The 27,770-nt window shown below is 34.9% G+C and overlaps 5 protein-coding genes across 6 annotated transcripts; 2 read left to right on the top strand and 3 right to left on the bottom strand.

Annotated features, from left to right (window-relative positions):
* Nucleotides 1–97: 97 nt before the first annotated feature.
* On the bottom strand, nucleotides 98–6,384 carry LOC125218283 (NAD-dependent malic enzyme 59 kDa isoform, mitochondrial-like). The gene is made up of 20 exons (XM_048119920.2): nucleotides 6,238–6,384; nucleotides 5,880–6,101; nucleotides 5,211–5,307; nucleotides 4,600–4,718; nucleotides 4,350–4,517; nucleotides 4,142–4,270; nucleotides 3,733–3,793; nucleotides 3,391–3,494; nucleotides 3,224–3,307; nucleotides 3,004–3,110; nucleotides 2,794–2,887; nucleotides 2,411–2,524; nucleotides 2,175–2,240; nucleotides 1,568–1,640; nucleotides 1,397–1,483; nucleotides 1,183–1,237; nucleotides 1,027–1,098; nucleotides 836–898; nucleotides 627–741; nucleotides 98–428 (listed from the first exon to the last, which is right to left on the bottom strand). Exons 2-20 carry the CDS (start codon nucleotides 6,009–6,011, stop codon nucleotides 342–344), a joined length of 1,827 nt encoding a protein of 608 aa, XP_047975877.1. The 5' UTR covers nucleotides 6,012–6,101; nucleotides 6,238–6,384; the 3' UTR covers nucleotides 98–341.
* Nucleotides 6,385–10,041: 3,657 nt separating this feature from the next.
* On the top strand, nucleotides 10,042–13,418 carry DGD2 (digalactosyl diacylglycerol deficient 2). 2 transcript variants are annotated; one of them, XM_048127670.2, is made up of 6 exons: nucleotides 10,042–10,232; nucleotides 10,328–10,397; nucleotides 10,696–11,077; nucleotides 11,298–11,564; nucleotides 11,841–12,190; nucleotides 12,620–13,418. In XM_048127670.2, the coding sequence occupies exons 3-6, from the start codon at nucleotides 10,796–10,798 to the stop codon at nucleotides 13,107–13,109; spliced, it is 1,389 nt and encodes a 462-aa protein (XP_047983627.1). In that variant the 5' UTR covers nucleotides 10,042–10,232; nucleotides 10,328–10,397; nucleotides 10,696–10,795; the 3' UTR covers nucleotides 13,110–13,418. The 2 variants fall into 2 exon arrangements, with proteins under 2 accessions (XP_047983627.1, XP_047983628.1); XM_048127671.2 differs by lacking the exon at nucleotides 10,328–10,397.
* A 202-nt stretch (nucleotides 13,419–13,620) lies between these two features.
* On the bottom strand, nucleotides 13,621–14,884 carry LOC125224293 (elicitor-responsive protein 3-like). Its single transcript, XM_048127672.2, has 5 exons — nucleotides 14,713–14,884; nucleotides 14,423–14,488; nucleotides 14,185–14,311; nucleotides 13,981–14,095; nucleotides 13,621–13,884 (listed from the first exon to the last, which is right to left on the bottom strand). The coding sequence occupies exons 1-5, from the start codon at nucleotides 14,777–14,779 to the stop codon at nucleotides 13,816–13,818; spliced, it is 444 nt and encodes a 147-aa protein (XP_047983629.1). The 5' UTR covers nucleotides 14,780–14,884; the 3' UTR covers nucleotides 13,621–13,815.
* A 357-nt stretch (nucleotides 14,885–15,241) lies between these two features.
* Nucleotides 15,242–17,967, bottom strand: MYB3R2 (myb domain protein 3r2). Its single transcript, XM_048122225.2, is given in 8 exon segments — nucleotides 15,242–15,528; nucleotides 15,531–16,246; nucleotides 16,417–16,545; nucleotides 16,636–16,739; nucleotides 16,841–16,935; nucleotides 17,072–17,129; nucleotides 17,244–17,307; nucleotides 17,498–17,967. Coding segments are annotated over 8 exon segments (1,332 nt in total). The 5' UTR covers nucleotides 17,536–17,967; the 3' UTR covers nucleotides 15,242–15,400.
* Nucleotides 17,968–21,724: 3,757 nt separating this feature from the next.
* LOC125224552 (BON1-associated protein 2-like) lies at nucleotides 21,725–22,531 on the top strand. Its single transcript, XM_048127971.2, has one exon. The coding sequence runs from the start codon at nucleotides 21,801–21,803 to the stop codon at nucleotides 22,299–22,301; it is 501 nt and encodes a 166-aa protein (XP_047983928.1). The 5' UTR covers nucleotides 21,725–21,800; the 3' UTR covers nucleotides 22,302–22,531.
* The last annotated feature ends 5,239 nt before the right edge of the window (nucleotides 22,532–27,770 follow it).

The raw sequence follows: 27,770 nt of genomic DNA, 5'->3' as shown, positions 1-27,770 counted from the left end.
AACTAAAAGAAAAAGGAACACATCACTTTTTGTTATAATTTGGGTAAGAATATACGAAGAAGAGATAGGAACTTTAGGCTAAGAACTTAGAGAAGAGTTGAGGGAAAATGTGTATGATTTATTATTCAACAAGAACTGGAATTACAGAGTGATCTCTCTTCTAAACAAGCTGAAGAAATACACTTTATACACCTCCCTTCATAACTGCCTCGAACGGCTGAAACAAGAAAAAGAAAAACAAGCTAACTGTTCAACAACTCTCTCAACGGCTAGTTCATAAGATTTGAATTTGCCTCTTCTTTTCTTCTTCTTGGGCTGACTTCTCATTTGGGCTGGGCTACTTATGCATATATCTCACACTTTTTGTGCACAAGAGGGCTATACACAGGGAACCACATGTTGTCCTTCACATACTTGATTATCTGTTCCTGCATCCCACATAAATTATATCGACGTTAGATATTATGACCACTGATTTATGACTGAATCATAGTAAATCATATCTAATCTTGTACATCTCATCTGGGTAGGGATGATGAGTTTTACTCCAGTAAAGTGAGTTGAGGAAATAGAAATTTGAATCAAGAAAAATTATCAAGTTGAAATTTTGGCTCATCCCCACACACCTCTGACATGTATTTCAAATCTTTGGGGCCCACCATGCCGCGCCCATCTGCGACATGTTCAGCCACGGCTGCCCTCACAACTGCAGCTCCAACCTCAGCTGTGATATCCCTTATACTGACCACACAAAACTATAGATTCAGAAACAGTTGTGGAAAGAAACACCCCCCTGGTATATAGCATATAGAATGAAGTTGATACACTTGCGCACCTATCAATGGACGGATACAGAATGCCCATCTGAATTTCTTCGTCTGTGATGTATGAAGCAAGGCTGCAAGAACAACCTCGATTAAGATATTTGGCTGAAGACAGTATCCCATTTGTTCTGATTAAGAATTTTGCATATGAAATCAATAGGGGGCCAAATTAATGAAAAACGATCCAAGTCCCTAAGCTTACCACTCAGCAGCTGCTTGCAGCATATTGTCAGTTATTATACGAGCACCACAGAGCAGACTTCCCAAGCCAATTCTAGATATGTAGTAGAACCACAAAGTTAGGAATTAGAACTCATAAACAGTAAAATATGAGGCATATTTCCTGACATGATCATACCCTGGAAAGAGGTACATGTTATTTGCTTGGTTCACATGCCCTGTCTTCCCATTCCCTGCAAAATCGGAACAAATTGGCACTAATCACAATACTTCTAAATAGTGATTATTACTACACCAGCCCTGAAAGACAATGGAAAGAAACTAGTGCAACCAACTATCATAGGGGTTGAGGAACTAGCTCAAAGATTTAAATACATTTCAAAAGTTAATACCTAGATCAACATTATCGAAAGGGCTTCCACTTGCGAAGACAATATTTTCGCCAGCATGTTTGAAAGCCTCCTCAGCCGTGCATTCAGCTGTGCCATAAAGCAAATACTACTATTTATCTCTTCATGCACATATTATGAGTATAAGAAAGATTTAAAGTAGCAAAACCAAACCATTTGATGTAGGATTAGACATTGCAAAAATAGCAGGTTTAATGGAGTCTGAACTTTTCATTGCCTGTAGAATCTGATTACAAGATCAACAAAATAAAAAAAAGAATCCAATTACTTTCGAAACATATAAATGGCTGGATTAATTAACTTTAATAAGGACAGAATCAATCCTTCCGAACAAGGAACATCAAAAGGGCAGGCAGAAACAAAGTTGGACGGATAAAGTGAGAAATATTAAAGCGGGAGATGAATCAGTATTGGGGAGGTGGATTATAGCATATGTCAAAAAAGCTAAATGGCTTTGAATGGGGAGTGGTCATATGCCGCCAAATGATACCATGAAGTAATGGTATATGAGTGAAACAGAAGGATTTGTGACTTATAATGCTAATTTTTCAGGTTTTTTTGGAACCAAACAGCAGATGCATTATCACTTTTCAGATCATTTTGTCAAATAAAGATCGACTAAGTGGTCCCGAGGAGAACACCGAAGTTGTAAATTTCAGAGACAGGTAGACAATCTGAGGTGCATGAAACGCACTAGGCACATAAACAATCCAAGGTGATGAAACACATAGGTAGACGATTCTAGGAATTGAGAATCAACCTCTTCACTGAAGACACCACCAACTCCAGATAAACCAAGAAGCACATGTGGTTTAACCTTTCTAATCTGCACCATCATCAGAATGCTTCAATTATAAATAGATGCAAAAATATTTGCAGGTGAAACATAAAAAGAATAAAGAGTAGTTATTCTAGCTACTAGCTTTAACAAGTCATCAATCTTCTCTAGAGGATATAAAGGTTAGAAATTTTCTGAAAATTTCAGAGAAGACTTACTACTTCAAGCAGACTGGAACCCTCACAAAGTCCAAGCTCCTTAGTTTCTCCTTGAGATTTCGCAAATGGGGCAGCTGCAGGGTCAATGCATGCTCTTTCTTTTGTTATGAGACCCTTCAAATGTACATAGTGAAAATTATGAAAGAAAAAAGAAAATATTTAGGCCAGACTTCACATAATAAAGATATTCAACCCCCCCCCCCCCCCCTCTTTGTGTTGACTATTTCCCTAACCAGTAATCGCTACTTTTAACAGTCAATTTTACAATATAGATACCCCTATCATTTTTCACCCCCCCCCCCCCCCAACAAAACATTTAAACTTATAATTTTTTCAGTGGAGATAACAATAACTCATCATGTCTTAAAGATCTTAGTCAATACATCTTTGTCAAGAAGGAAAAATTGAGGATTTGCATCGGGTCCAGCCATTCTGGATACAGCCCGTAATGCCATATTAAGAACACCAAGTCCTGCACTGCAATTCCGAGTTTGGAATAAGAAATAAAGAAAAACCTGCCAATAAATCATAGAGTTTCTGGAACATGTATGTAGACAGGCAGATGATCTATTAAACCAAATACCATAAGCTACCTTCCAGCCCCGACCACGATGATTTTTTGGTTTGCAAAATCTGTCAAAGGTCGTCCTTGTGCCCTAACTGAACCAAGTAGCCCAGCCAAAGCAACACCAGCTGTTCCCTGTAGTTTTTGAAGCCAGGCATACGAACATATATTCAAGCTTCTCTTTGGGGAACATCTTCTTTAATATAATTTTCATGTGGTTATATAAAGTGGATTTGGTTGCAGTTTACCTGTACGTCATCATTGAACATGCAAAATCTCTTGCGGTAACGTTCTAGTGTCTCAAAAGCCCACTTCATTTGAAAATCCTCAAACTGTGAAGTAAGTTCCAATAATAAAGTGTAAGTGTGCATTTGACCCAGATTATCTTTGAAACAAATGTTTTGAATACAAATACCTGCACAATTGCCTTTGGCCAACGTGCATGAACAGCTTCCATGAACTCATCAACAATCGCCAAATATTCATCTCCTTCCAGTCTATGTTGTCTGAGTCCTAAATCTGTCAAATATCTTCAGGTAAACTAAAATGAAACTCTCGATATTACAAAACTTTAACTTGTCTTGATGCATCTTTTCTGAAAATGAGATAATCATTTGGAAGCATAGTAAGGAAATTACATTTAGACATGGAGTACATTGAAGATAAAAATTACTTCCGAACAAAAAAAGAGGAAATCATATAACTAATTAAGTAAATAAAACAGAAATATAAGTGAGCTTAAAATAAGTAAACTCACAGAGTCTGTCAGCAAGTAGCTTCTCATTGTTCGTGCCCACATCAAGCATAACTGGCAATATCTGAAAGCAAATATAATTAAGAAGAAGTGTAAGATTACAAATAACAGAAGATACAACAAGCATACAGTTAATGATATTAATATTGTTTATTTAAGTATATGCTGACTTCTGTAACATGAAAAAAATATTTATAGCTAAGAAGTACCTACAAATTGATAAACACATATGCAGGTAAACACTAATAATTAAAATATGTATAAAAAAGGATCCTGCATAATAGTTTACTTGATAGTATAACTAAATACTGTATGATAATTTTGCAGAACCACTGGGTATGCAACTATGCATGTGAACTTAAGTCTTCTGTCATCCATTTACACATGGAAACAGAAAGCATGTTGGACATACCTTTTGAGGGTTGATACCAGCAGCGGCAACATACATGTCAAGTTTCCCAATTGGAATACCGATTCCCTGAACTCCAAGATCACCAAGACCAAGAATACGACTACCATCTGTCAGCACAATCATATCAACCTGCATAAAAATCATGTTAAGATTACTCTGTACTTACACAATAACATAAGCAAGATTGTATCTAAGTTTGACATGATACTTGCTGCGCAGGCCAATTATAGATCATTGACATCATCTCCCCCTTATCTTTGGCACTGAAATACATTCCACGTGGACGCCGAAATAATCCTGAATAGTTTTGACATACCAATCCTACTGTGGGAGTATATATAGTCGGAGCAAAGTTCTTGATGTTGTCAATCAGTACCTGCAAGGTAGAATGAAGACCATCCAAGAAATGATTTACCATACTTTTATCATCCATAGAAGCTGTGGGTCCGCAAACTTACTCGGTAGTATAATGTTTCATTTCTGTCATGAAGCCTGTTCAAAATTCTCCATTTTGCAAGGGAAACAAAATTATCTGGTTGACCTTGGGTATTTCTTTCAAGGGATCTATATGAATCCACTAATAATACCAGAAAAGAAAGAAGAGAACAAAAATTTAAAGAGTCAAAACCCCTGTAGTCCGAAGCAAAACTAGCCAAAGATTACATGGAAAATCAATCACCCCAAACTGCATACATTGAACAAATAACACCTATACAGAAACAACTCATAAACCAGAAAACCATAATTCAATTCAGCCACACAAATTTCCCAATATGATTATTTATCCCAGACAATAAGGTTGCTATGGATACTGCATATGTAAATATCACAAGACTTCTAATCCTTTTCATTCATGATAAAATTAAATGTACTTATGAGTAAAAAAAGTTCAGATAACATTCATTAGAATCATTACTACACTATGTCCTAATATAAAAGAACAAAAACTACATCAGTTAAATTTTCATTTAGAAGCATTGGTGGAGGCAACTGCAGCAACAGAAAATGAAAATGAAGAACAAGCAGTCAAAATCTACCAATTTAATAGAGGCACAGAATTAGAACTTACTGAAACGGTCATATTGTTGCTCAAATGATATCACTCGTGGTGGAAGTAGACCACGTAGTCCAAGCCTATCTCTTTCCGTCAAAGGGAAACCTGTGTCCTGATTGTTTGAAATTTTAACAGTTACTATATAATTAATCACTAGGGAAAGGTTTCAATTCATATATGACTTCTTAATGTTTAGTTCTTTGCCTCATCATGGGATTGATCATGCTCCTTAACCAGGGATATATCAACTTACATAGGGTATTAGTATTTCACTGCGGAAATACCACATCTTATCTGCCAATAGCAGCAGAATTCAAATATATAGCAAACAATTGTATTTGTCTACTCTAGAGCTTACAATACCTTATACTATGTTCCATGATGAACTGATTCTTAAAACAGAATACAATCAACACAATAAATTAAAAACGTAAAACTGCATTCACTAATATTCCACAGAGAGACTCACAACAACACGAAAAGTTCAAGCATAATCTAAAACAATGAACACAAAATTACACAGGACGAACAAACGAAACAAATAGATCTCAAATCGATAAACACTCTTTGAACGACTGAAACAGCGCGTAGACATGCCAATTTCCACCACGTCCAATAGGATCAAACGACGTCAGCAACCGAAAAAATGAAGCTAGAAAACAAAATGAAACAGATAAGACGAACCTTGTTATACCAAGGATCGTGTAGAATATCAGCGCCGCGCTTGTGCACAATACACGGCCCCGGTATCTCTGTCGACATCCGTCGCCGCGACTGGCGGAGGCTCGACGCAGCAGATCGCGCCACTCTCCACATTCTCACGTTCCTGAAATCCACAATCGCAGAAATCTAAAGTCTAAACGAACTGAGTCTCCAGACGTTCACAAATTGCCAACAATGTGTGCCCTGCAATCATATATAGTTAGATATACTATATATATACACACGTAACACACACTCAAACGACTGAGTCAAGTCGTATCAGAATATTAATGTGCATAATACATGTGCATATTTAGATTTGAGAATTTTGGAATTGAACCTTTTGCTGGAGATTGAAAAAGGAGATTGCGAAGGACAATTGAAAACTCTGTTGGTTGAGAGTGAAGAATGAGACGCGAAGCGAACTTCAGCATCTGCCCGAGGAAAACGGGCAGGAGTGAGAAGGAATGTGCTGTGCTCGACAAGCCAAGTGAGTTAGACTGAGTTGTACAGTTTACAAGTGCTGCCCTCTCATTGAATACGGGCTGCCGCGTCTAGGCCAATGATCCTCTTAAATGACGGTACTACCCTTCTATAAATGAAGTAAGATCAGTAGGGAGTAGGGCTGGTATGGTACCGCACCGAGAATGTCATACCGTATACCGTACCGCAAATTGCAATATGAGAAAATGTCATTATAATTATTTCTCATACCGTTGCCATACCGTCTATGCGGTATGCCATATCGTATTGCGGTATACCGTACTTTTACATTATACCGAAATAAGGTATGACATATAGAATATCGGTATATACATACCGTTATACATGTGTTTCATACCAAAAAAATTCTATTATAGCCAAATATTTAAAATAATATTTCACCTATTTAAATAATGTCCAAAAATAAAACTACACCACAATCAAATTTATACATTGGACTTGATTTGCATCTTTGCGTGAGTATTTTTGGGGTTGGGGGCGGCTGAACTAAAATATGGAAGTAAGGTTAGGGATTTTAACATATTAACTATTTTTTATATAAATTTTAAATACAACATATATATCGAATTTTTGGCAAATATCATAAATGTGGTATATTGCGGTACAGGAAAATCTATACCTTTACCGTACCGAAATTTATCGGTAAGGTATCATACCGTACCACATTTCTGGTATTTTTCGGTACGATAAGTGCGGTATTTCGGCATATTTAGCGATCCCTAGGGAGTATCTTAGTATCATACTTGAAAATGGGAATTTTTTTTTTTTTAATTTTGGAGAACATGATAGTAGTTAAATAAGATTAACTATATCGTATATGATCCAAAATTTGTAACTAGTTATTAAAGATGACATGAAATTCTAACGTAAATGAGCTCAATTTGTATGAAAATATAAAAGAAATAGATTAAATTTTCATTAAAATAGTAAAAATGGCACAAGCGTTCAAAAAAAAAAGTCTAAAAAATCGTGAGCTCTTCCAAATATAATTGGTCTGTGAATAGAAAATAAGTTCGTATTCCGTCCTCTTTGTCTAAATATGATCGAATTAAAATTAGCAAATAGTTCCCAAATGAACACACTCTTACGAGGAATATATAGCAACCACACAAACTTGCTTCAAAATTTTCAATCATCTTTACTAACTTATGGCTTTTATGTATAGTATTTTATAAAATTTGGGCGATTTAAGCTACAAGCTATAATTAGTCACCAATTTTATTTTAGATAGGCGTATTTTCTTTTTATATAGGATGACTAAGGGTTAATTGTCAAAGGTAACATAACCTCCCATCGATCTATATTTACAATTACATTATATCCTTTTTTTTTTAATAATCATGACATCCTCAGTCTAATTTTAAGAAATGCGAAGATAATAACCTGAGACTTTAAATTATGAATATTTCAAAATAATAGAATGAGATATTATTTTATACTAGATTGAAAGAGTAGTATCTAACATAGTATATAATGATCGAAAGAGTAATATCTTGGATGTGTACTCGCGATCTAATTTACTTAACGTCGAATCGTATTACAATTTCAATAATTGAAAACATATTTTATTGCAAGCTACAATGTTTACTAGTCATCTATAAATTTTCATGTTAAGTGGAAAGGGCATTTTCAGCCACAAAACTAATTAGATATGTTTTGTTCACTTGCTGGGTTTTTATTTAATAGATAAATTTAAATGATATTGATAAAATGCAAACTCTATATATTATATAAATTTTAAACTTTTCAACAAAGTGTTAACACATTATTAATACAATGTCAACATAGTGTAAAATTTCAAAATTTTAATGTTAACACAGCGTCAGCCGTTGACACTATATTGACATTTTCAGTTGCTGTTATTTTACCATTTATTAATATTTTCTAACAGTTCATATTATAATTTATAGTTTGTACAATATTTAGAGTCATTACATTACACCTCTGGATTCAAATATATTCGACCCCTCGAATTTGTACATATTTTACATTCTATTGTGTGTGCAATTGTTCGTAAAGGTGATCCGATAAAATAAAATTCAATACGAATAAAAGGGTTGAAGATTCAACAAAATCATAAGTACTACTTAATATTTCCATTATTTTGATCCATTATATAATATGTATGGTGGCCTACCATACAAAATTAAATTGATGAGATTGAAATGTTGGACTTTTCACCTAGCGAATACGTGAACACATCAGAACGATTCAAATTTATTTCAGCAATGCATATTTATGATGGAAAATACTTTATAGAAGTAATTTAGAAATTAAAATACTATACAGTAGACTAGTATTTAATAAAATGTCAAACCTTTATCGAAATATTAATAATCACTCAGCCACATAAATAATTCTCACACTCCTTCGACTTAACGATTGAAATATCTATAAGATATTCTATGGTGACATTACAAGATTTTTTTTTCATCAGAATTAGCAATGATGATAGATAGTCAGTGAAGAAAAAACAATTAGAGATAAATAAAAAGGATCTGAGTGATTAAGAAGCTGATTTTATTGCTAAAATGGAAATGATTCATTTACATTGTGACATTCAAAAATAATTATGACATAATTATTTTATTGTAAGACAAAAGGAGTATAATTACTATCACAAGAAATCATTCAAGTATTTTGATATCAAAATTTCTATAATTAACCATGTATTAGGAACTAACACGTTTTAGTTGATAGGAATCCATAAGGGAACTAGTTATCAAAGTATGAATTATACTTAGAGGAAGTTAACTCGTCGTGAACAACTAGGTCTAAGAGCTAGCGTGAACCTACTTAGTTAGTCTTACGGACAACAAAGATATCTTCCATACTTTGACACTTGTGTATAACAAATTCGAAGTTGCTAGAGATCTCATACTAGGTTGCAACCCATGTTTTATTTATACTCTTCTCGTACCAAGGAAATTGAACAAGTCCTTAAAGGTTAACGAATTGTTTTGAACCACAATCAAAGAACCCAAAATTCTCAAACACTTTAGCAGCACCGCAGTAACCAAAATGAGGAACCAACGTTCAACGTGTTCATCAAGTTCTTACTCGAGTTTATACATACATTCTTTTATATCTAAATCCACTCTATAAACATCCCTTAACTCGACCAAATCGAATTAGTATTGTTCTCCACCGTAATAGTTTGAAACAACCTACAAACCTTATCCCTCATCCAAATATCACCAATATACGTATAAGTTATCATAAGAACGTGTCAATTAGATTAGTTTTGGATTGGGCTCATTTAATGCAAAATGTATTGAGCCTATCATTTAGCTCAGGATTTTAGCAATGTAGAATACATAATGATTTGGACCAAGCCTGTTTATAAAGGGTGAAGGATGTGAAATTTATTTAAGCTGGAAGCATTAATTTAATAAGTACCCATTTGATTATATTTATGGAAATCAATTTTATTTTATTATCTTAATATTTAAATCGTCACTGCAAAAAACACAAACAAAAAGTGAAATTAACAAAATGATCCCTAAAACAAAAATAATTGCCTAGGAGTAGTATTTTCTTTTGTTTCATAAACTTAGTTAAAAAATAAAAATAACCTTTTCAAGGACATAAAATAAGGCTATTTTAATCGTCAAGTGTTTCCTCTCCCATGGAATATTCCTCTTTAACCAACCAACTGACCAATCACATCCCTCCGTAATTTCTTCTATTTCTATTCCATCGTTCGAATCTTCCCCTAATTTCCAGCTCTAATCCTTATATTGTTAACCTAATTGCTGGTTTCCTTGTTCAAGGAATTTCATAAGGTAGCGGAATCGACAGTTCCTCGTTTCCTGGCACGCGATTATTGAGGTAAGAAACGGAAATTTTTGCTTTTAAGAGAGGTTGAGCAATTTTTTCATATTGCTATTTTAATCGGTATTAATTCGCCTTTTCCGGAGGTTCAGGTTTCACGCTCAAATTTCTTTATATCTTTGCCTATGTTATACGCTTTTTGGATGTCGTAGAAGGAATATGGTAAGTTTTGGGTATTGCTGTTAACGAAAATTGTAGCATAGTTGCTTATTGTTGTTGGATCATGATTATCCTTCCAATTTTTATTTTTTTTTAAAATTAGATTTTTAATATTCTCTGTTGGAATCTCACGTTGAGTTTCTGATTTGCATGAGGCTTCAATGTGTCTTGTAATTATGTGACGGCTTGCTGTATGATGGAAATTGATTGATGGCAATTTGTTGGACCCTTGTGCTGTCATAGATAGAACATGGTGATCGACTCTTTAGAAAATTGATATCGTTTTATGATATCATTGCAGATAGGGGGTCGCTATTTATCCTATTTAAGTTTGCTCTTCCAGTTTTTGTGGGATGTGACCTATCTTCCAAGAGTCTATTGGGGCTAAATCTGATAAATGCATGGATAAGAAGCAACATATCGCAATATTTACTACGGCAAGCCTTCCATGGCTAACCGGGACTGCTGTCAACCCTCTGTTTCGTGCAGCATATCTTTCAAAAGATAGTGGGTGGAAAGTTACTTTGGTTATCCCATGGTTGAAACTGGAGGACCAAAAGCACGTGTATTCCAATAATATCACATTTGAATCAGCTTCAGAACAAGAAACTTACGTGCGCCAGTGGCTTGATGAAAGGACTGGATTCAGCTCAAATTTTTCAATACGGTTTTACCCAGGAAGAGTAAGTCAAACTATAATGTGTGGATAAGGTTGTACTGGTTCATCATGAAGAGCGTGGATTATAAAGTTCCACATTCTGCATAGTTTTGATGTCTGCACAGATATTGAGAAGTCTTAAGTTCAACACCATGTTTTTTCACTGCATGATTTGCAACTAACTGCTGTCACCAAATTCCACCGGGAAAACTTATATTCTTACACAAGTTAATCTCATGCTGCAGTTTTCCCTACATAAAAGGAGCATCATCGCTCTAGGAGACATTACTGAAGTAATTCCTGATGAAGAGGCAGATGTTGCAGTTCTTGAGGAGCCTGAGCACCTGACATGGTATCATCATGGGAAGAGATGGAAAATAAAATTTCGACTGGTTGTAGGAGTTGTTCATACAAATTATCTCGAATATGTGAAGAGAGAGAAGAATGGGCAGCTCCAAGCTTTTTTGCTGAAATATATGAACAATTGGGTTGTCGACATATACTGTCACAGGGTAAGCCTCTCCATAACTGCTTTATTTTTTTCCTTTTTTTCTTTTATGGAGAAATAGTTTCTATTGTAGTTTCTACCAGCTAATACATACTTGAATTTTCCAATTTAGATATTTAAAGTTTGTACCCAGTTGAATACCGATTAGCTAATCATATAATTTTGCTATGAAAGCTATGTTTGTATATGACAGTAAACATCCGGCACGATTCTGATTGTTGACAATTAATATAGCCTGACTGCTAATTGCTTACATTACACGTCTGGTTCATAATGGTAGGTGATCCGACTGTCAGCTGCTACTCAAGAGCTTCCAAGATCTGTTATTTGCAATGTCCACGGAGTAAATCCAAAGTTCCTTGAAATTGGCATGAAAAAGAGAGAGCAACAACAGAATGAGACCCAACCCTTCACCAAAGGTGCATATTACATTGGAAAGATGGTCTGGCACAAAGGCTACAAGGAGCTTCTCACACTCCTATCTGATAACCAGAATGAATTAACGGACATTGAAGTTGATTTGTACGGCAGCGGGGAGGACTCTGATCAAGTTGAAGAAGCTGCAAAAAAACTGGAAATAACAGTCACGGTTAACCCTGGGCGTGATCATGCTGATCCCTTGTTTCACGAGTAAGTATTTAACTATTTGGATATAAATTTGCCTGACTTTTTTATTTTTAATTTTTGAAAAAGTGAAAAAAGTCCCTATCTTACTGGTCAATTAGAATACAGTACTGGAACTAGGAGTACACTGACTATGGCCTGCTAAATCTGGGATTTGATGATGTTTATCTGTTTCCAATTTTTCCAGAATATTGCTTTTGAGTGTGCTTAAGTATATGTATCCAAAGAAAACCATGCACTTTTACATACTTGCTTCTGATGCCTTATTTCTGTCTATATTGCTAGCCCATTTAGTCTTAAATCCTTCATGGTATTTTTATCCATTAAGTGAAATGCCATTGCATGCGTAGGTTGTCCGGTTCACTAGCTTTGTCTCTACTTCCATAATAGGATACACTATTAGCTACTGATGTCCTGAAATTTTCCCATATTCAGCTACAAGGTGTTCTTAAATCCTAGCACAACGGATGTAGTCTGCACAACAACAGCTGAAGCATTGGCCATGGGCAAAATAGTTGTGTGCGCAAATCACCCCTCAAATGATTTTTTCAAGCAATTTCCAAATTGCCGAATGTATGATGATAGTGAGGGCTTTGTGAAGGAAACACACAAAGCATTGCAAGACCAGCCTGCTCCACTGACTGATGCTCAAAAACACGAGCTCTCTTGGGATGCAGCTACAGAAAGGTTCCTAGAATCTGCAGAGCTTGAAAAGACAGTAAAAAAATTGGAGAAGAAACCCTCAAAGCTTTATATGTCAACATCCTTCAGTTTGAAGGATAATCTTGAAGATGCTTCTGCATTGCTTCATTATGTTGGTACTGCACTCGTGAGTAAGGAACCCGACGAAGAGCAAAGTAAACAGGTTGGCTTGCCAGTTCCTTCAAAGGAAAAGTCATATCCTTCAAGAAAATGGGCTTTCTGATTGCCCGTGTATGTCGAAGTTCTTGCTGCCTTGACAATCTGCTTAGTTTGCTCTACTTAAGATTTGGCAAGATTTCAGCTTTAACTGTTAACAAAGATTGCATAATCTAGGGATAGTTGACAAAACTGATTTCTTGTATGAAGTTTCCTTTCTCTCTTCATGTCTTATTTTGTTGATGTTCCTTGGAAGGGATGATAGTTTTCCATTTTATTTATAATAACAAGTCAATGCAGATAAAGACCTGTACTTGTAATCTCTCCTCTCTTTCTTTTGTAATTATCATCTTGCAGATAATGACCTGCAGAATCATCATCTCGTGTTCTTGTAATGAAATATGTTTCATTTGTTTGGCCAGGGTTGATGTCTGAAAAAGCAGTCAGAACTCAGAAATGTACCACGATATAAACCTATGTTTCCCCAGCAACATGAAAATATATGTATCATACAGCAAATCCTCAGCTAAAAACCATACCATGCAAGAAAATTTGTCAAACTATTAACATTAACCAAATTGATCAAACAACTTCTAACACTTTATTGAAAACTCTAAATCTGCCACAAGCTAAGAGGCAATGACATTGGTCTCCTCAAATCTGAGGTTTGATAAAAAAAATCTAAAACAATGCAGTTGCTACAATGAAATTCAAATACAATACAAGGATCTTGATCAAGCTGTAGAAACAGAAACTTCGCATCATTGAACAAATCAATCCATTGCTGATGATGACTTCCACCCTCCCAGATCCTCATTTGAAAATCCCCTGCTCCGTGTTGTCTGCAACAACAGACATGGTAAAATCAAACAAGAATGGTAAAATCATATATCCTTTTCAAGAAAAACCAATTAAGACTACATGGTTATATATTCAACCTGTTGATTGAACTTGAGGCTGACATTTAGCCCGCCACATAATGTCCCATCTTTGACTACATTGTACATAGTTGATGGCACTCTTTCCGATTCAAACACCGGCCCAAGAGGAATTCTGAGAATCCGAGAAAAGAGTGAAAAACCACATTGGAGAACGAGAGTTTGTACGTATATAGAAGCAGATAAATTAGGCGATAAACATACGTCACTTCACCAACAATGTCATCAGCACTAAGAGTGTCTTTATCCATTATCGTGATCTTTAGTTCCTTAACATCCCTAGAGATGGAAAACATGAAGGTCTCGTTCCACGTGGGGGATGATCCTTCAACTGCAAGCCAAGATTTTGGGTGTATCAAACAGTTTTCATTCATCATCAGCTTAAAAAATGCATGAATGAATAATAAGTATACACAGGTCAAGAATGAGAATGAAAATGCACCTGATGCAACTTTGCTCGTTTTCTCTTGATCTTCGCATTTGATTATGGCATAAGCATCAGTGGTGGCTGCCAGGCACCAAAAGCAAACGAATAAATTTAGTGCATGAGATATTTTTGTTAGAACAATGTTGTTATTGTCAAAATTGTTGTAATATCAAAATCATGATTACCGTGCAAAAACAAGAAAAGATGATCAAAGATAGATAGATCACCAAATGATATTTTTTTTATCAGATCAATAAATCTTACAAAACACCATCACAAATGAACGTCAAAGAGATCTCACATACATAAAAAATCTGTTTTCTCCAAACCACTGGCGTCGATAAGAACAACTTCAAGCGTTCCCTGCGGCATTTTGGACTCTGCAGATATGATACACAGAGAGAGGAGAGAAAGAGAGATGCAAGATGAATTTGAAAATACGGTTGAGAGGTTGTTGGATCCCTCTCAGTTTTATATTTATTGAATATCCTAAAATTACATTGTTCTGACCAAAAATGGAAACTTTATAATTTTGATTTCCAAACAATAATACTTTTATTAATTACTCTCATGAAAGTTCCTTTTGGCATAATAACTTCTACTATGAGAGAGAGAGATGCTGGTTGTGATAAGTCTAAAAACATGAAAACTAGTAGTAGTTAATGCAAAAACCACCATTTTCAGGAATCATCTTCATTAAACACACCAAAATTTATTGGTGTAAACATTAATATTCAGCTGTCAATCTCCTACATTATTGTAAGTTAGGTACTCCTTCATTACTTGGAAGTTTCTGATAAACATAAACTGATAAACACAACCACCATAATCATATGTTGAAAAATACTTATATCTTAAAAATCATAATGCGGCAGCAAGCATCACATTGTTTTGCAGCATTAGCTAATATCAAGAGCTACACAAAGCCGGATTCTCATCAAATCTGATCACAGAAACCCTCTCAATCCCTCTTGATAAAAGATCATTTCAATCTCATGCATCGCCAAATTCTGTTTCAAATCCCCACAGATTCAACGGCTGCAAGCTTCTCAAGCTTTGAGAGAGAAAAGTGCAAGTATGAACATCATCGTCATCATCTAATTCTGGGACTTGATTACCTCCAGTGCAGGAACGCATCCGTACAATATCTGAATAGCGCGTTTTCTAATAATAGACGGCACATTATGGTAGCTCATAGCTGCACTCCTCAGTATGGCCCTAGCTCTGCTGTATGCATCACCTGGCAGTTCCTTTTCATCCCGTCTTGGCTGTTGGCGTATGTAGCTCTCAGTGCTTGGAAACCTACCAGTCGACAAGAAGATATCCAAATCCGCCCGCTGAATTGGCTCATAGCATAAGCCCGTGTATGACCCCTCCGATGAACTCGCAGGGTTATCATCACTGTCTCCTCTTGGCCCAATTCGATCACCATTATCACATACGAGAGAAGGCATGTGACACGGATAGTCTTCACATAGTGAAGTAAAACCTCGTATTTCAGTCTTTCTAGTACCATGATTCAAGGCCTTTGACATGTCATCCATGATCACAGTCTTGCTGGAAGTTGATGGCACTGCATTTCCCGAAGCAAATGATAAATTGCTATGGTTTACATGAAACAAATCCATGGAACTCAATTCTATGTTGCTCCCACTATCCAAATTAGTGCTGCTTGAAGTTTGGTTTGCTTCTGTTGAATCGCGAGCAACTCGTTTAGTATTGGCTTGCAGAGGAGGTACATATAATCGAGGATGATTTGCAACGGAGCTAAAGGCTGGATTGCAACAGAGTCTCTTCTTCAGAGAGCAGTTCCAGTGGTTTTTAACCGAGTTCTCAGTCCTAGTAGATTCAGAGAACAAATCAATCAAATACATTTATAGTCCTAGTTTGGATCCAAGATTCATCAAAACCATTCCACAAAACGCGTTACAAAAAAATTTCACAAGCATCATAACCAAAGATCGAACGGACATAAGCTAAATTCTTGAGATTCTTGAAAGAAAAAGTACCTGCCAGGTAAAAGCTTGGCTAATATGGACCATTTGTTCCCATATTCAGCATGAGCATTGATCAGAGTCCTTTCCTCCTCGTCTGTCCACGGTGCCTTAATTATCTCCGGCTTCAAATGGTTGCACCACCTAAATAAATCACATGAATGTTACATTTCTCATAAAACAAATGAGTATCTTAACACATCAAGGGCATGTGCAAAGCTGCAACTAGATAACCTTTCCCGGCATTGCTTTCCCATCCGGCCTGGAAGCTGTTCCGCAATTTCAGACCATTTCTTCTCACCGGACCTCTCAACCAACTCAATGAGAATAGCATCTTCCTGTAGAAGTCAAACAACAAGATAATGTCACACTTTTGAAGACATAACGACAGAACTCCTTCCATTATTTTTTTGCATAGAATATAGGTATATGGTATGACCTCCTTACTCCATGGCCCTTTAACCAGGCCGGGATTTATAACTTTCTGCCAACGATGCAAGCACTGCACATCCGTTCGACCAGGGAGGCATCCAGCTGCAAAACAAATTCGCTTTATAAAATCAAACTCATTGAGCCAATAATCTCAACTAGGGAAGCAGCATCAGTTTCATTTATAGTATCATTGTATTCAACTCAAAGATCAATTTATATGGAAACCATCAAAACTTGCCTATTTTCTTCCACGACTTCCCTTCATATTTTTGAACTGCATCTTGCAAAATGCTATCCTATTTCCCAAAAACAAGACATTATAGTTGTGAATCAACAAGGTTTCAGACCAGTACAATATGAAGATCAGAAACGAACATCGTACGAACACATCAAACAAACTAATCAATCACCTCTTCCTCTGTCCAGTTTGCCTTGGATGATCTCCTTGTTGGACCAGACAATTTTCTTGAGTGACTATCATAAACATGAAAATGAACATCATAAAAGGCTTATAATCAATCAATCACAGACACAATATAGCTGCAGTTTATCACTGGCAAAATCACCAACAATATCAGCAAATGTAACAAATGAATTCCAAATTGTAAAAAAAATTAAAAATTAAAAAGGAAGAAAAACAGAAAACCCATGAAAGGAAACATACTTATCATCATCATTTCTGGCACCCACTTCTTCTTCCATTTCTAAGCACACAGTTGATCAAACTGATTAGCAGAAAAACAAAACACACGATTTAATCAATGATCAAGATCGAATTTTTATAAAAAAGATTGGAAATTTTTAGTGCCCAACGGTCAAGAAGCTATATATATGCAATATGCAGAACAAATTTTGAAATGGATTGTTAAAAAACATGAAGCATAATTAAGGTAAGATTAGCAGCATGTTGTGTAATTAAAGAAAGGGCTCAACGGCTAGAAAAAAGGGAGCGAGAAGAAGAGAGAGTCCATGGAAGGAAAGAGGATATATGCACAAGATTACAACTTTAAGAGTTTGAAATCAATAGAATTTTGTTGGATATTGGAAAGTACGGATATTCTGGGAAGTGAGAGAGTGACTATCACTGGTGAGGAGAGAGATAAAAAAGGCGGTGAAAATTTCGCGGGAGTGAGAGAGATGGGCCAAGATTCCCTGTGCACAGGGGCTGTGCCAAATATGCTCCCACATTTAAGGAATTGTTTTATGGAGTAATAAACAAATTTAACATGTTAATATTATAATTTAATAATTAACTGGAATAGCATCCTTGTTTGCTATCAGCCATAACAGGGGATCCAAATCCGAGAGAGATTGAAGAGAGAGAAAAGTTAATGGATCATGTAGAGCTACAACACTGGCATACCAAGATTCTCAGTGAATTTCGGAGCTACGGATCTTTTTTTCTATTTTATAATATTAAATAAATAATTTACAAAGTATAATAAGATATTATTAAAATGAAGATAATTTAGTAAATTCGAAAGTAACGATAACTTCTATTATATATATGATCATCAATTTACAGCCGAGTTAATTGAAATTCTTTGACGTTTTATTGTAAGGTGCAAATGTCTCTAAAAGTAATGTCACTTCTATTATGGGGGACCCAACTTCCATGGAAAATATAGAAATATTCTATTGATTTTGTCCAATATATACCAATATTAATATTCGGTGTAGTTTAAATCATTTAAAATTGACTTATTTTGTCTTCTCCAATCTCATTATAATAACGGATACAAATCCAGCAAATTTAGCTCAAATCATATTAGTAAACAAGATATAGTAAGTATTTGGAAGCAACTGTAATATTTTACTATACACAATAAACTTTTATTTAATGTGTTTCTAATTGTTCTTATTATTAGCTTAATCATATAATGCTTTTAAAAGTTTAGAAATATATTCGAATTCAATCTATACATCCGGGGCGTATATATAGTTGACATTTAATTGTTTGTTATAGATTTATTTATTAATTATTGACGTGCAAAACGCGGAGTCAAATAATCACTATAGGCACAAATTGTCAAATTTCAACTATTAATCATTTTTATAAAGTGCTCCGTATAAGAAACACGCCCAAGATTAGTTAATAATAACTTAATATTAACAGAGTGCCAAATTGAATTTGCAATGTAATTTCTTATGGCTAAGCCTAACAATTACATAATATTCTCTTCAAATATATTAAGTGAATCAGCTTATTGATATGGACTTTTTCATAATAATTTATACAAAATTTAGATAAATATATATGAAGACTTTATTAAAAAGAAACTTTCAAAATTAAGCTTTAACCACTTCATTTGATTTCCGATTTCTCTCTTGTTCATCATTAATTCGGTGATCAAACATTGTTGTGTACATAAAGACAAAGGTTGGTCGAGCCAAGTTTATTGGCAGGTGGGCACTCAAACTTTTACGCATACTTTCACATATACATAAAATACATTATTTAATCACTAAATATTTATTTTCAAAATTTTCCTAAGTTTTTCCAAATATTACTCCCTTCTGGCTCCATCCACCAATAAAGTTCTCGTGCTGTTATTTTTGTCCGTTCACCAATAAACTTCTCATTTACTATTTTACGACTTTTGAAAATAGACCCCACATTCTACTAATTTTATCTCACTTGCATTTCATTATAAAACTAATAAGTATATAAAAGTAGAACTCACGTTTTATCAACCTTTTCAACTCATTTTCTACTACATTTATTAAAACCCGTGTACGATCAAGTTTGCCCTTATATTGATGGACGGAGGGAGAATATTTTTGCCCTTTGAGACCTCAAAGTTGTGGATTTGGATCCCCTGCTGTGGCAAAATGCACAACAAGGGATACTGTGCACATCACCACCATTGATTTGTGAATAAAAGAAAATTATATAACTTCATAAAAACAAATGGAGGGTGATGATGAGCACAACATCCCCTGTTGTGCATTTTGCCACAATAGGGGATCCAAGTCCCAAAGTTGTCATAGGATCAACGAATTGATTAATTGTATTTCCTGGCGGCACTTGTCGTCGGCATTGAGGTCGGTCGATCTCCCGATCTCTCATGTATATATCCATATCTGGCTAATATCTAAGGATGTCTTATAAAAGCATTAACCTTCTAGCTCTTTTCTGATTAAAATAAATATTTTTATATTTCTGATTAAAATAAATATTTTTATACATTAAAAATTAATGTAAATTATAGCAAATACAATATCTAAATAATTAATACGGAGTAGTAATATATAGGGAGAGACCGGATTGTAGTTTGACAAAAAAAGTAAGTATAATCTATATGATCGAAAAACTAAAAATAATTCTTTATTTTTATGAGAAAATAAATTCTTATAGCCCACATTAAAAACGCTGATTAGCATGATAACAGTAAAATGAAGAAGAAATTGAGACTAAATAAATAAATGATGAAAAACACGAAAGAGTTTCTATGGCAACGTGATTTGAAAGTTGGAAAAGTTGAATAAATAGTTAGACCAACAACTGCATAATGTATTCGACGCAAGTTCACGTTTAATGTGCAGCGACTTTTACAAGGTTGACCTCTCTTAATTAGGTCAATATACTACTCCCTCTCCGTCCAAATAAATAAACGAGTATAATCAGCTGCCACAGGAGTTTTATTAAAATAAATTCGAATATTAATAATTCAAAATATATATTGCAGCTAACCGATTAAGTAACAGGAGTATATAATACTTAGTACTATTACAAATAGAGAGAACGACAAAACAATTTTATTTATATGGACAAAGAAAGTACTCCCTCCGTCCCAGAGAAGTTGGCACACTTTCCTTTTTAGTTTGTCCCACAAAAAATGTCACATTTTCCTTTTTGGAAAAAGTTCTCTCTCACATGAATATAAAAATTATATTTTCTCTTTCCATTTAACACACAAAACAAAACCTCCTAAAATCCCGTGTCATTTTCAAAATATGCCAACTTCTCTGGGACGGAGGGAGTACTAGTTATTTGTAGTCTCATGATCGCTCAAGTATGGGTGAGTATTCAATTTTCAGTTCATTTATTTTTGTCAAACCGAATCATATCAAAAAATCAAAATGTTGTGAAAATTCAAGTCAAATAGAATAGAAATATCGAAAATTCAAACCTGGAAAATTGAAATCCGAGCTACTGAAAATCAATATAAAGCAAAAAATCAAACACAAATATATCTAAAAAACCCGAGAAATCAAAATCTGAACCCAAAAAACTGAATTTGCACGAATATATACCAAAACAAAACAAAACAAAAAATAAAATTAATTTTCTTTAATTATCATAATAATATCGTATCGACCAATTAACAAAATCAAATGGTTACAATATTCATAAAATCTAAGTTTATAACATTTACAAATATTAACCAATACAAATTGAGTTTGTTTTAGGTATAATATAATATTCAAAATAAATTCGATTTTTCAGTTTTCATACATCCGAACAAACCGAATCAAAAAATTAAAATCTGCCAAAATAATTAACTCGAACAAACCGAATTTCAAAAACAACCAAACTTAATTTAAATTTCGATTTCGTTCGAATCAAATATTAGTTCTTGAGTTTTTTTTTTCTCACTCCTACGTCCAAGTAATAAGAATATACTTTTGTAAAAACGTAAGCACCTTACAATCATATATAAATGACAATTACACAAATTTAGAAATTTCAAAATATTTGAATGGTCATCTAAGTAAAGAGGGAGGGCAAATATTAAATAAGGCACACGCCAAATTAGAAAAATAGGTAACAATTTGTTACCATGTCTAATTCGCCGAAATACCCTTCCCCTTTCTTCCACCCTTCTCTCAACCTTCCCTCCATCTCCCTTTCTCTCCCTCTCTCCAAATGCATATAAACTTCACTTCCACAAACAAACAAACATTCTCCAATTTTACTTTGCACAAACACACACACATACACACACACTGTGTGAAATAAAAAGATGGCAAAGAAGGCTTCGCCATACGAGATTGAGGTAACCGTCATTTCGGCGGAGGGTTTGCGCCTCAGCCGAAACCAGCCCGTGAAAAAGAACTCGTACGTCGTCGTAAGATCCGACCCGTTCAACACCCGGAGAACGGGTACGGATCGCGAAGGCGGGAGCTACCCTGCATGGAACGAGAAGCTGCAGATGGAGCTGCCCGCCACTGCCCGTTTCCTCACGGTCGAGGCGCATTCGGGCAGCAGCCTCGTCGGGGCCGCCAACATACCCGTCTCCGACTTCGCCGCCGCCTTCCTGCCCCTCAACCACTTGAGCTTCTTGAGTTATAGGCTCAGGGATGCTCGTGGCGGGAAGAACGGGATACTCAATTTGTCGGTTAGGGTCAGCCGCCGCCCCGGGCCCAGTGGCTCCACGGAGCCGTGGCCCGGGGTTCCCGTGGCGGCCGATGGGAAGGCCGGGGTTGTGACGGGCATTCCGGTTGGAAAAATTAATCATGTGTAAATCAAGATAGATATATCCTAAAAAAGTTATTGGGATTATCTATAATTAATTCATTAGGAATGAAATGATGTGGAGTATATAACTTGGACAATGGTGCGTTTGTTTAGTTTTTGTTATTGTGATTATTATGATGATCAAGAATATGGTTGGGAACTTAGTTAAATTTTGATTTGTGCGTGTAACTCTAAAACGTAGTTTATAAATAGCATGGATGTTAATCATTTTTTCAATTTTCCAAGAAGCCTAATCAAAGTGAAATTATATCTAATGTAGCATATGAAATGTTCTTTATGTACTTCTGCTAAGGATCTTCATTGATTAGATCAAGTGTAGATCTAATAACAAAACACAAAAATAACAAAGATAGGGTGGATCTAGGTCCAAAAACTAAATCCAAAATCGAGATCCAGGGAAGATAACAGATGAGAGATTGCGTATATGACGAGGAATTAGAGTTAGAACCATATGACCTTGACCAAAATAATAGAAACAACTCTAGGCATTTTTTATCAACTCTAATCACCCCTTGGTTCCACTACTCAATGGATACTCTCCCATTGATGCATACCTATACTTGAATCAATCAAAGAAAAGAGACAAACAACCTTTAATGAAGGAATTTGGATACAATCCTCAAATAGGAACTCACTAGGGAGATAACTTTAATTCAATCACAATCTAAAGAATAAAATGATAAAAAGTGCTATTTATAGTCTAGGCCAAAAATTCAATGAAATGGCCCACAAAATCTAAGTCCGTGCAATTCGCCCGGTCGGGCGAATTGTAACCCCAAAACGCCCGGCCGGGCGTTCTTTCTGGAATGCACCGTTGTTTCGCCCAGTCGGGCAATTTCAAGGTAAGAAACGCCCGCCCCCGCGTTCTTTCTGGAATGCGTCGTCGCTTCGCCCGGAGGACAAAACGCACGACCGGGCGTTCCTTCTGCCTCGACGTTCCTTTGTCCGGTCGGCCTTCATTCTTCAACATGATCCTCATCGCCGGCTTCTCCGCCTTCATGGACTCCTCCCGCATGATCTTGTGAATGAAAGTGGAAAGCCCCTCCCTTAGCCGCCTTGCCATGGACCTTGTTATGGGTCCTACACGTTGGGTCGCATCAACTACGCCCATAAATTTATCATTTTTTCCAACAAGCTTAATAGCCATTTGATAAGAAAGTTGGGATTAGGCAAAATATGATTTTTGATTAGAATACTTCATTGTCTTAAAGTTATCTACCTCACCAAATAACTCAACCATGTCTGAGTACAATTCCAATTCAGAATAGTTTATTAATTTAAAACATGCATGTGCTAATTCAGTAACTTATTACAAATAGAAAATCAAAATATTTATCATGAAAAAATAAATCAAATATTAAAAGTTAGAATATTTAGTGCCAATTTTTTAAATTGTAAGAGAATTTTACCAAAATTCATTTTTTTTTTCAACAAAGAATGGATGTTTCTAAGTAATTATCCACATTGACGATACTGCAGTGAGTGCTGATGTATCTGGAATTTGGAAGATTCCTTGCAATGTTGTTTAAGGGTCAAATTGTCCATAGTAGAGAATGTCATTTTCATAATTTTATCTTATTATAAAATGATTGTCCCAAGTATTATGGAAAAAAACATGTATATGCTCGATGACAGATAAAGATTTCTAGTATTAAAATAATTTAATATTCACCGCCGCACTTCCACTATTAATCATGGCAAGTCATTAGTCGATTTTTTAGGAGTTTAATTTGTAATTAATAAATTGCATAAAATTTATGATTTTCTATATCAAATTCGAATTTATTCCTATAAATTACAGAATCATTGATTAATTTATTCATATTATGCAATCAATTAATATTTTCAAAGTAACATGACTTGGACAATACTTTGATTATTTACTTGTGTGACAATATCAGATCATTTTCAAATTAAACGATATATATATAATCTGTAGAATAAAATAATGTTATACTACTATTACACTAGCTACTTTCCGTCTCATTTTACATTTTTTTACTTTCATCATTTTTTCATAATAATGATACTATTGGACATTATTTATCATCATATATTCAAGAATACATAATTGAATATAAATAAAGCAAGATCTTCGAACAACATGTATTTCACGTACAACCACAAACATAATAGGATCGAAACATACCTTGGCGATCCATAGCGGAAGCGATTGAGGAAGGAGGAGACGAACTTCCCCGGACTTTCTTTGGCGTAGTGGCGTAACTCCAACTCCAAGGATTTGTTTCTCTCTCTTTCCCTCGTTTATGTGTTCTCTTGATGTGTGTGATTTGATGGGATCACCACACTTGTATTTATAGGCAGAGAGAGGACAAACCCTAATTATCAAACCCTAAAAGCCCTTTCCATCAAAGAGGCCCAAAATAATTTATTCATAATCATAAACTTGATTCTCAAGTCTCACGTAAATCACAAACATTATTCCTTACTTATATATTCCTTTCCTTAATATATGATAGGAAATATATTATTCCCAAATCAGTGACTATATATTAGTCAACTAACAATCGGCCATATACAATTATATATAACCTCAATTTCCTTGTTAGTCATAGGAATCATATTGTGAATTACCATTAATTGACTAATTAATCACATGATTAGGAAACGTCCCGATAACAATAATTAATTAGGAAAAAATGTGTCGTATACCAAGTTAATGTATTATATTAAATATCCAATTCTATTTAGGATTCTATCACATGTCACATATGTGAGACATAAAACTTACATTCTCCCACTTGGCGAACATGTGGGACACAAAGTTTTCGATTCTCCCACTTGTCACACGTGACAGAGCCACGATAAAATAGACATAACAAACATAAGGCGCGCATAATATTGGAATTTATAAATACTTTCATCATTGGTAAACATAAGTATTATATTAGAGAGACTACTAATGCGAGTCATGGCTGGCGTATATCATTCAATCGATACAGTTCCTTCCATGTACCACATCACCAATATCCACTCTAATATAATCTATAAGTGACACCGCGTCCGTAATTGTCTTATTTCAAGACCTCATGCATTAATACTAAAAACGTATATATGCATATCAAATAATAATTATATACAGGAAAAGTGGAAACAGCTTTATTGAATTCAAAATATCCATAACTTAAGTGTCTGAACCAACATAGAAACAAAAAGATTAGACGTTTCCAAACCCAAGACCCATTATGTTAACTTATTCCATAAATGTCTTAGGCGGTAACACCTTAGTCAATGGATCAGCAACCATAAGCTGTGTGCTTATATATTATATAGATATTCTTTGTTCCCAAACTTCATCTTTCACGACAAGAAACTTTAATTCCATGTGTTTAGCTCCTTGAATACTTGTCATACTTATAGAAAGATACGATTGCACTATCATCACAATATAATTTCAACGGCTTGGATATTGAGGAGACAATACCAAGGCCTGAAATAAAATTTTGCAATCATTAATGCTTCAAAGCAAACCATAAATTTAGCTTTAATGGAAATCCAATAATTTCTAGTTGATCAGATTTCCATAATGTGAGCATAAAATCTTTTGTTCCCTTTAAGTATCTCATTATTATCTTTGCAGTTCTCCAATGTTCAACACCAGGGTTACTTTGGTAACGGCCTAGCATTCCAACTGCAAAGCTGATGTCTGGTCTAGTACAGACTTGAGCATACATCAAACTTCCCACAATAGATGCATAAAGAATATTTTCCATATCCTTACGTTCCAATTCAGTTTTTGGACATTGATCCAAACTGAATTTGTCACCTTTATGAATTTGAACAACACTTGGTGAACAAGCACTCATGCCATATCTCTCTAAAAGATTCAATCTATGTAGCTTTTATGAGACAATCCAAGAGTCCACGTGATTGATCACAACATATTTCTATCATATGACATAGGATGTCTCACACATATCTTTTATGTTGAAATTTTTAGAGAGATAATTTTAGTGCATGTAGTAATCCAATGTCACTATTAGCAAGCAATATATCATCAACATACAAAACCAAAAATATGAACTTGCTCCCACTAACCTTGAGGTATATACACCGATCAACAGTGTTTTCTTTAAAACCAAAAGCAGTAATAGTGTCATGGAATTTAAAATACCATTGTCGAGAAGCTTGTTTCAGTCCATAAATTGATGTCTTAAGTTTGCAGACTAAAAATTTTCATTCCATTTCTTAATGAAGTCTTCAGGTTGTTTCATGTAGACTTCTTCTTACAAATCGTCATTTAGAAAAACAGTTTTTCACATCCATTTGATGTAGTTCCAAGTCGAAATGGGCTACAAGTGCCAAAATGATTCTAAGTGAGTCCTTCTTTGATACTTGAGAGAAAGTCTCTTTATAATCAATGCTATCTTTTATGAGTATAACCTTTGGCAACAAGTCTGGCTTTAAATCGTTCGATTAAACCATTTATGTCGAATTTGGTCTTGAAGACCCATTTACACCCAATATACTTTTGTCTATCAGGTAATTCGACAAGGTCCCAGACTCTATTACAATCCATAGAGTTTAACTCTTTCATCATGCATCAATCCATTTATTAGAATTATTACACTTAATGGCTAGTGAATATGAAACTGGATCATTACGTATTCATATATCACATTCAGATTCTTGGAGATATGCCACATAGTCATCAGAAATGACCACATTCGTTCTCATTAAGAAAACATTAATGACACTTCTAGAGATGCTTCTTCCACACCTATGTTCAATGAACTTGGCATCATCATTAGTCATTCAAATGTTCAATATTGTTAGGCTATTCAACAATATTTGGCACACTTAATTCTTAAGGAAATGAGGGAAGAGGAAAATCTACCCTTATTTTACTAATGACCGCATTATGAGTGTTAAAACTCCCACTAATCTCACCATTCTCAAAGAATCATATATTTCCAGTTTCCATAATTCTCATGTTATCATTAGGATAATAAAACCTTTACCCTTTGAATTTATCTAGTAACCTATAAAGTAACCACTAACTATCTAAAATTCAATTTCTTTTCTTGCGAAGAGTATATTCTAGTTTCTGCTGAATAGCCCTAAATATGAAGGTGCTGCAAACTGGGTTTTCTACCTGTCCAAAGTTCATAAGAGAGTCTTTAGTACAACCTTACTAGAAACCCGGTTTAATACATAAATAACGGTTCTAAGAGTATAAATTCACACAACAATATGGGTAAGGTAGAATTATCATACTTTTAATCATTTCCATGAGAATTCAGTTTCGTCTCTTAGCAACATCATTCTGCTGAGGCGTACTTGGCATAGTATATTAAGCATAAATGTCATGCTTTTCTAAGTATTTGGCAAAAGGTCCATGTAATTGACTTATTTTAGTGGTCCGACCATAAAATTCACCACCTCTAGATCGAATAATTTTCACCTTTCTATTTAATTGCCTTTCAACCTCAGT

This window comes from Salvia hispanica, chromosome 1 (assembly GCF_029641045.1).
Source record: "Salvia hispanica isolate PSC_SH4W2 chromosome 1, Shi_PSC_v1, whole genome shotgun sequence".
NCBI lineage: Eukaryota > Viridiplantae > Streptophyta > Magnoliopsida > Lamiales > Lamiaceae > Salvia > Salvia hispanica.
This window is presented reverse-complemented; position numbering and strand designations above follow the sequence as displayed.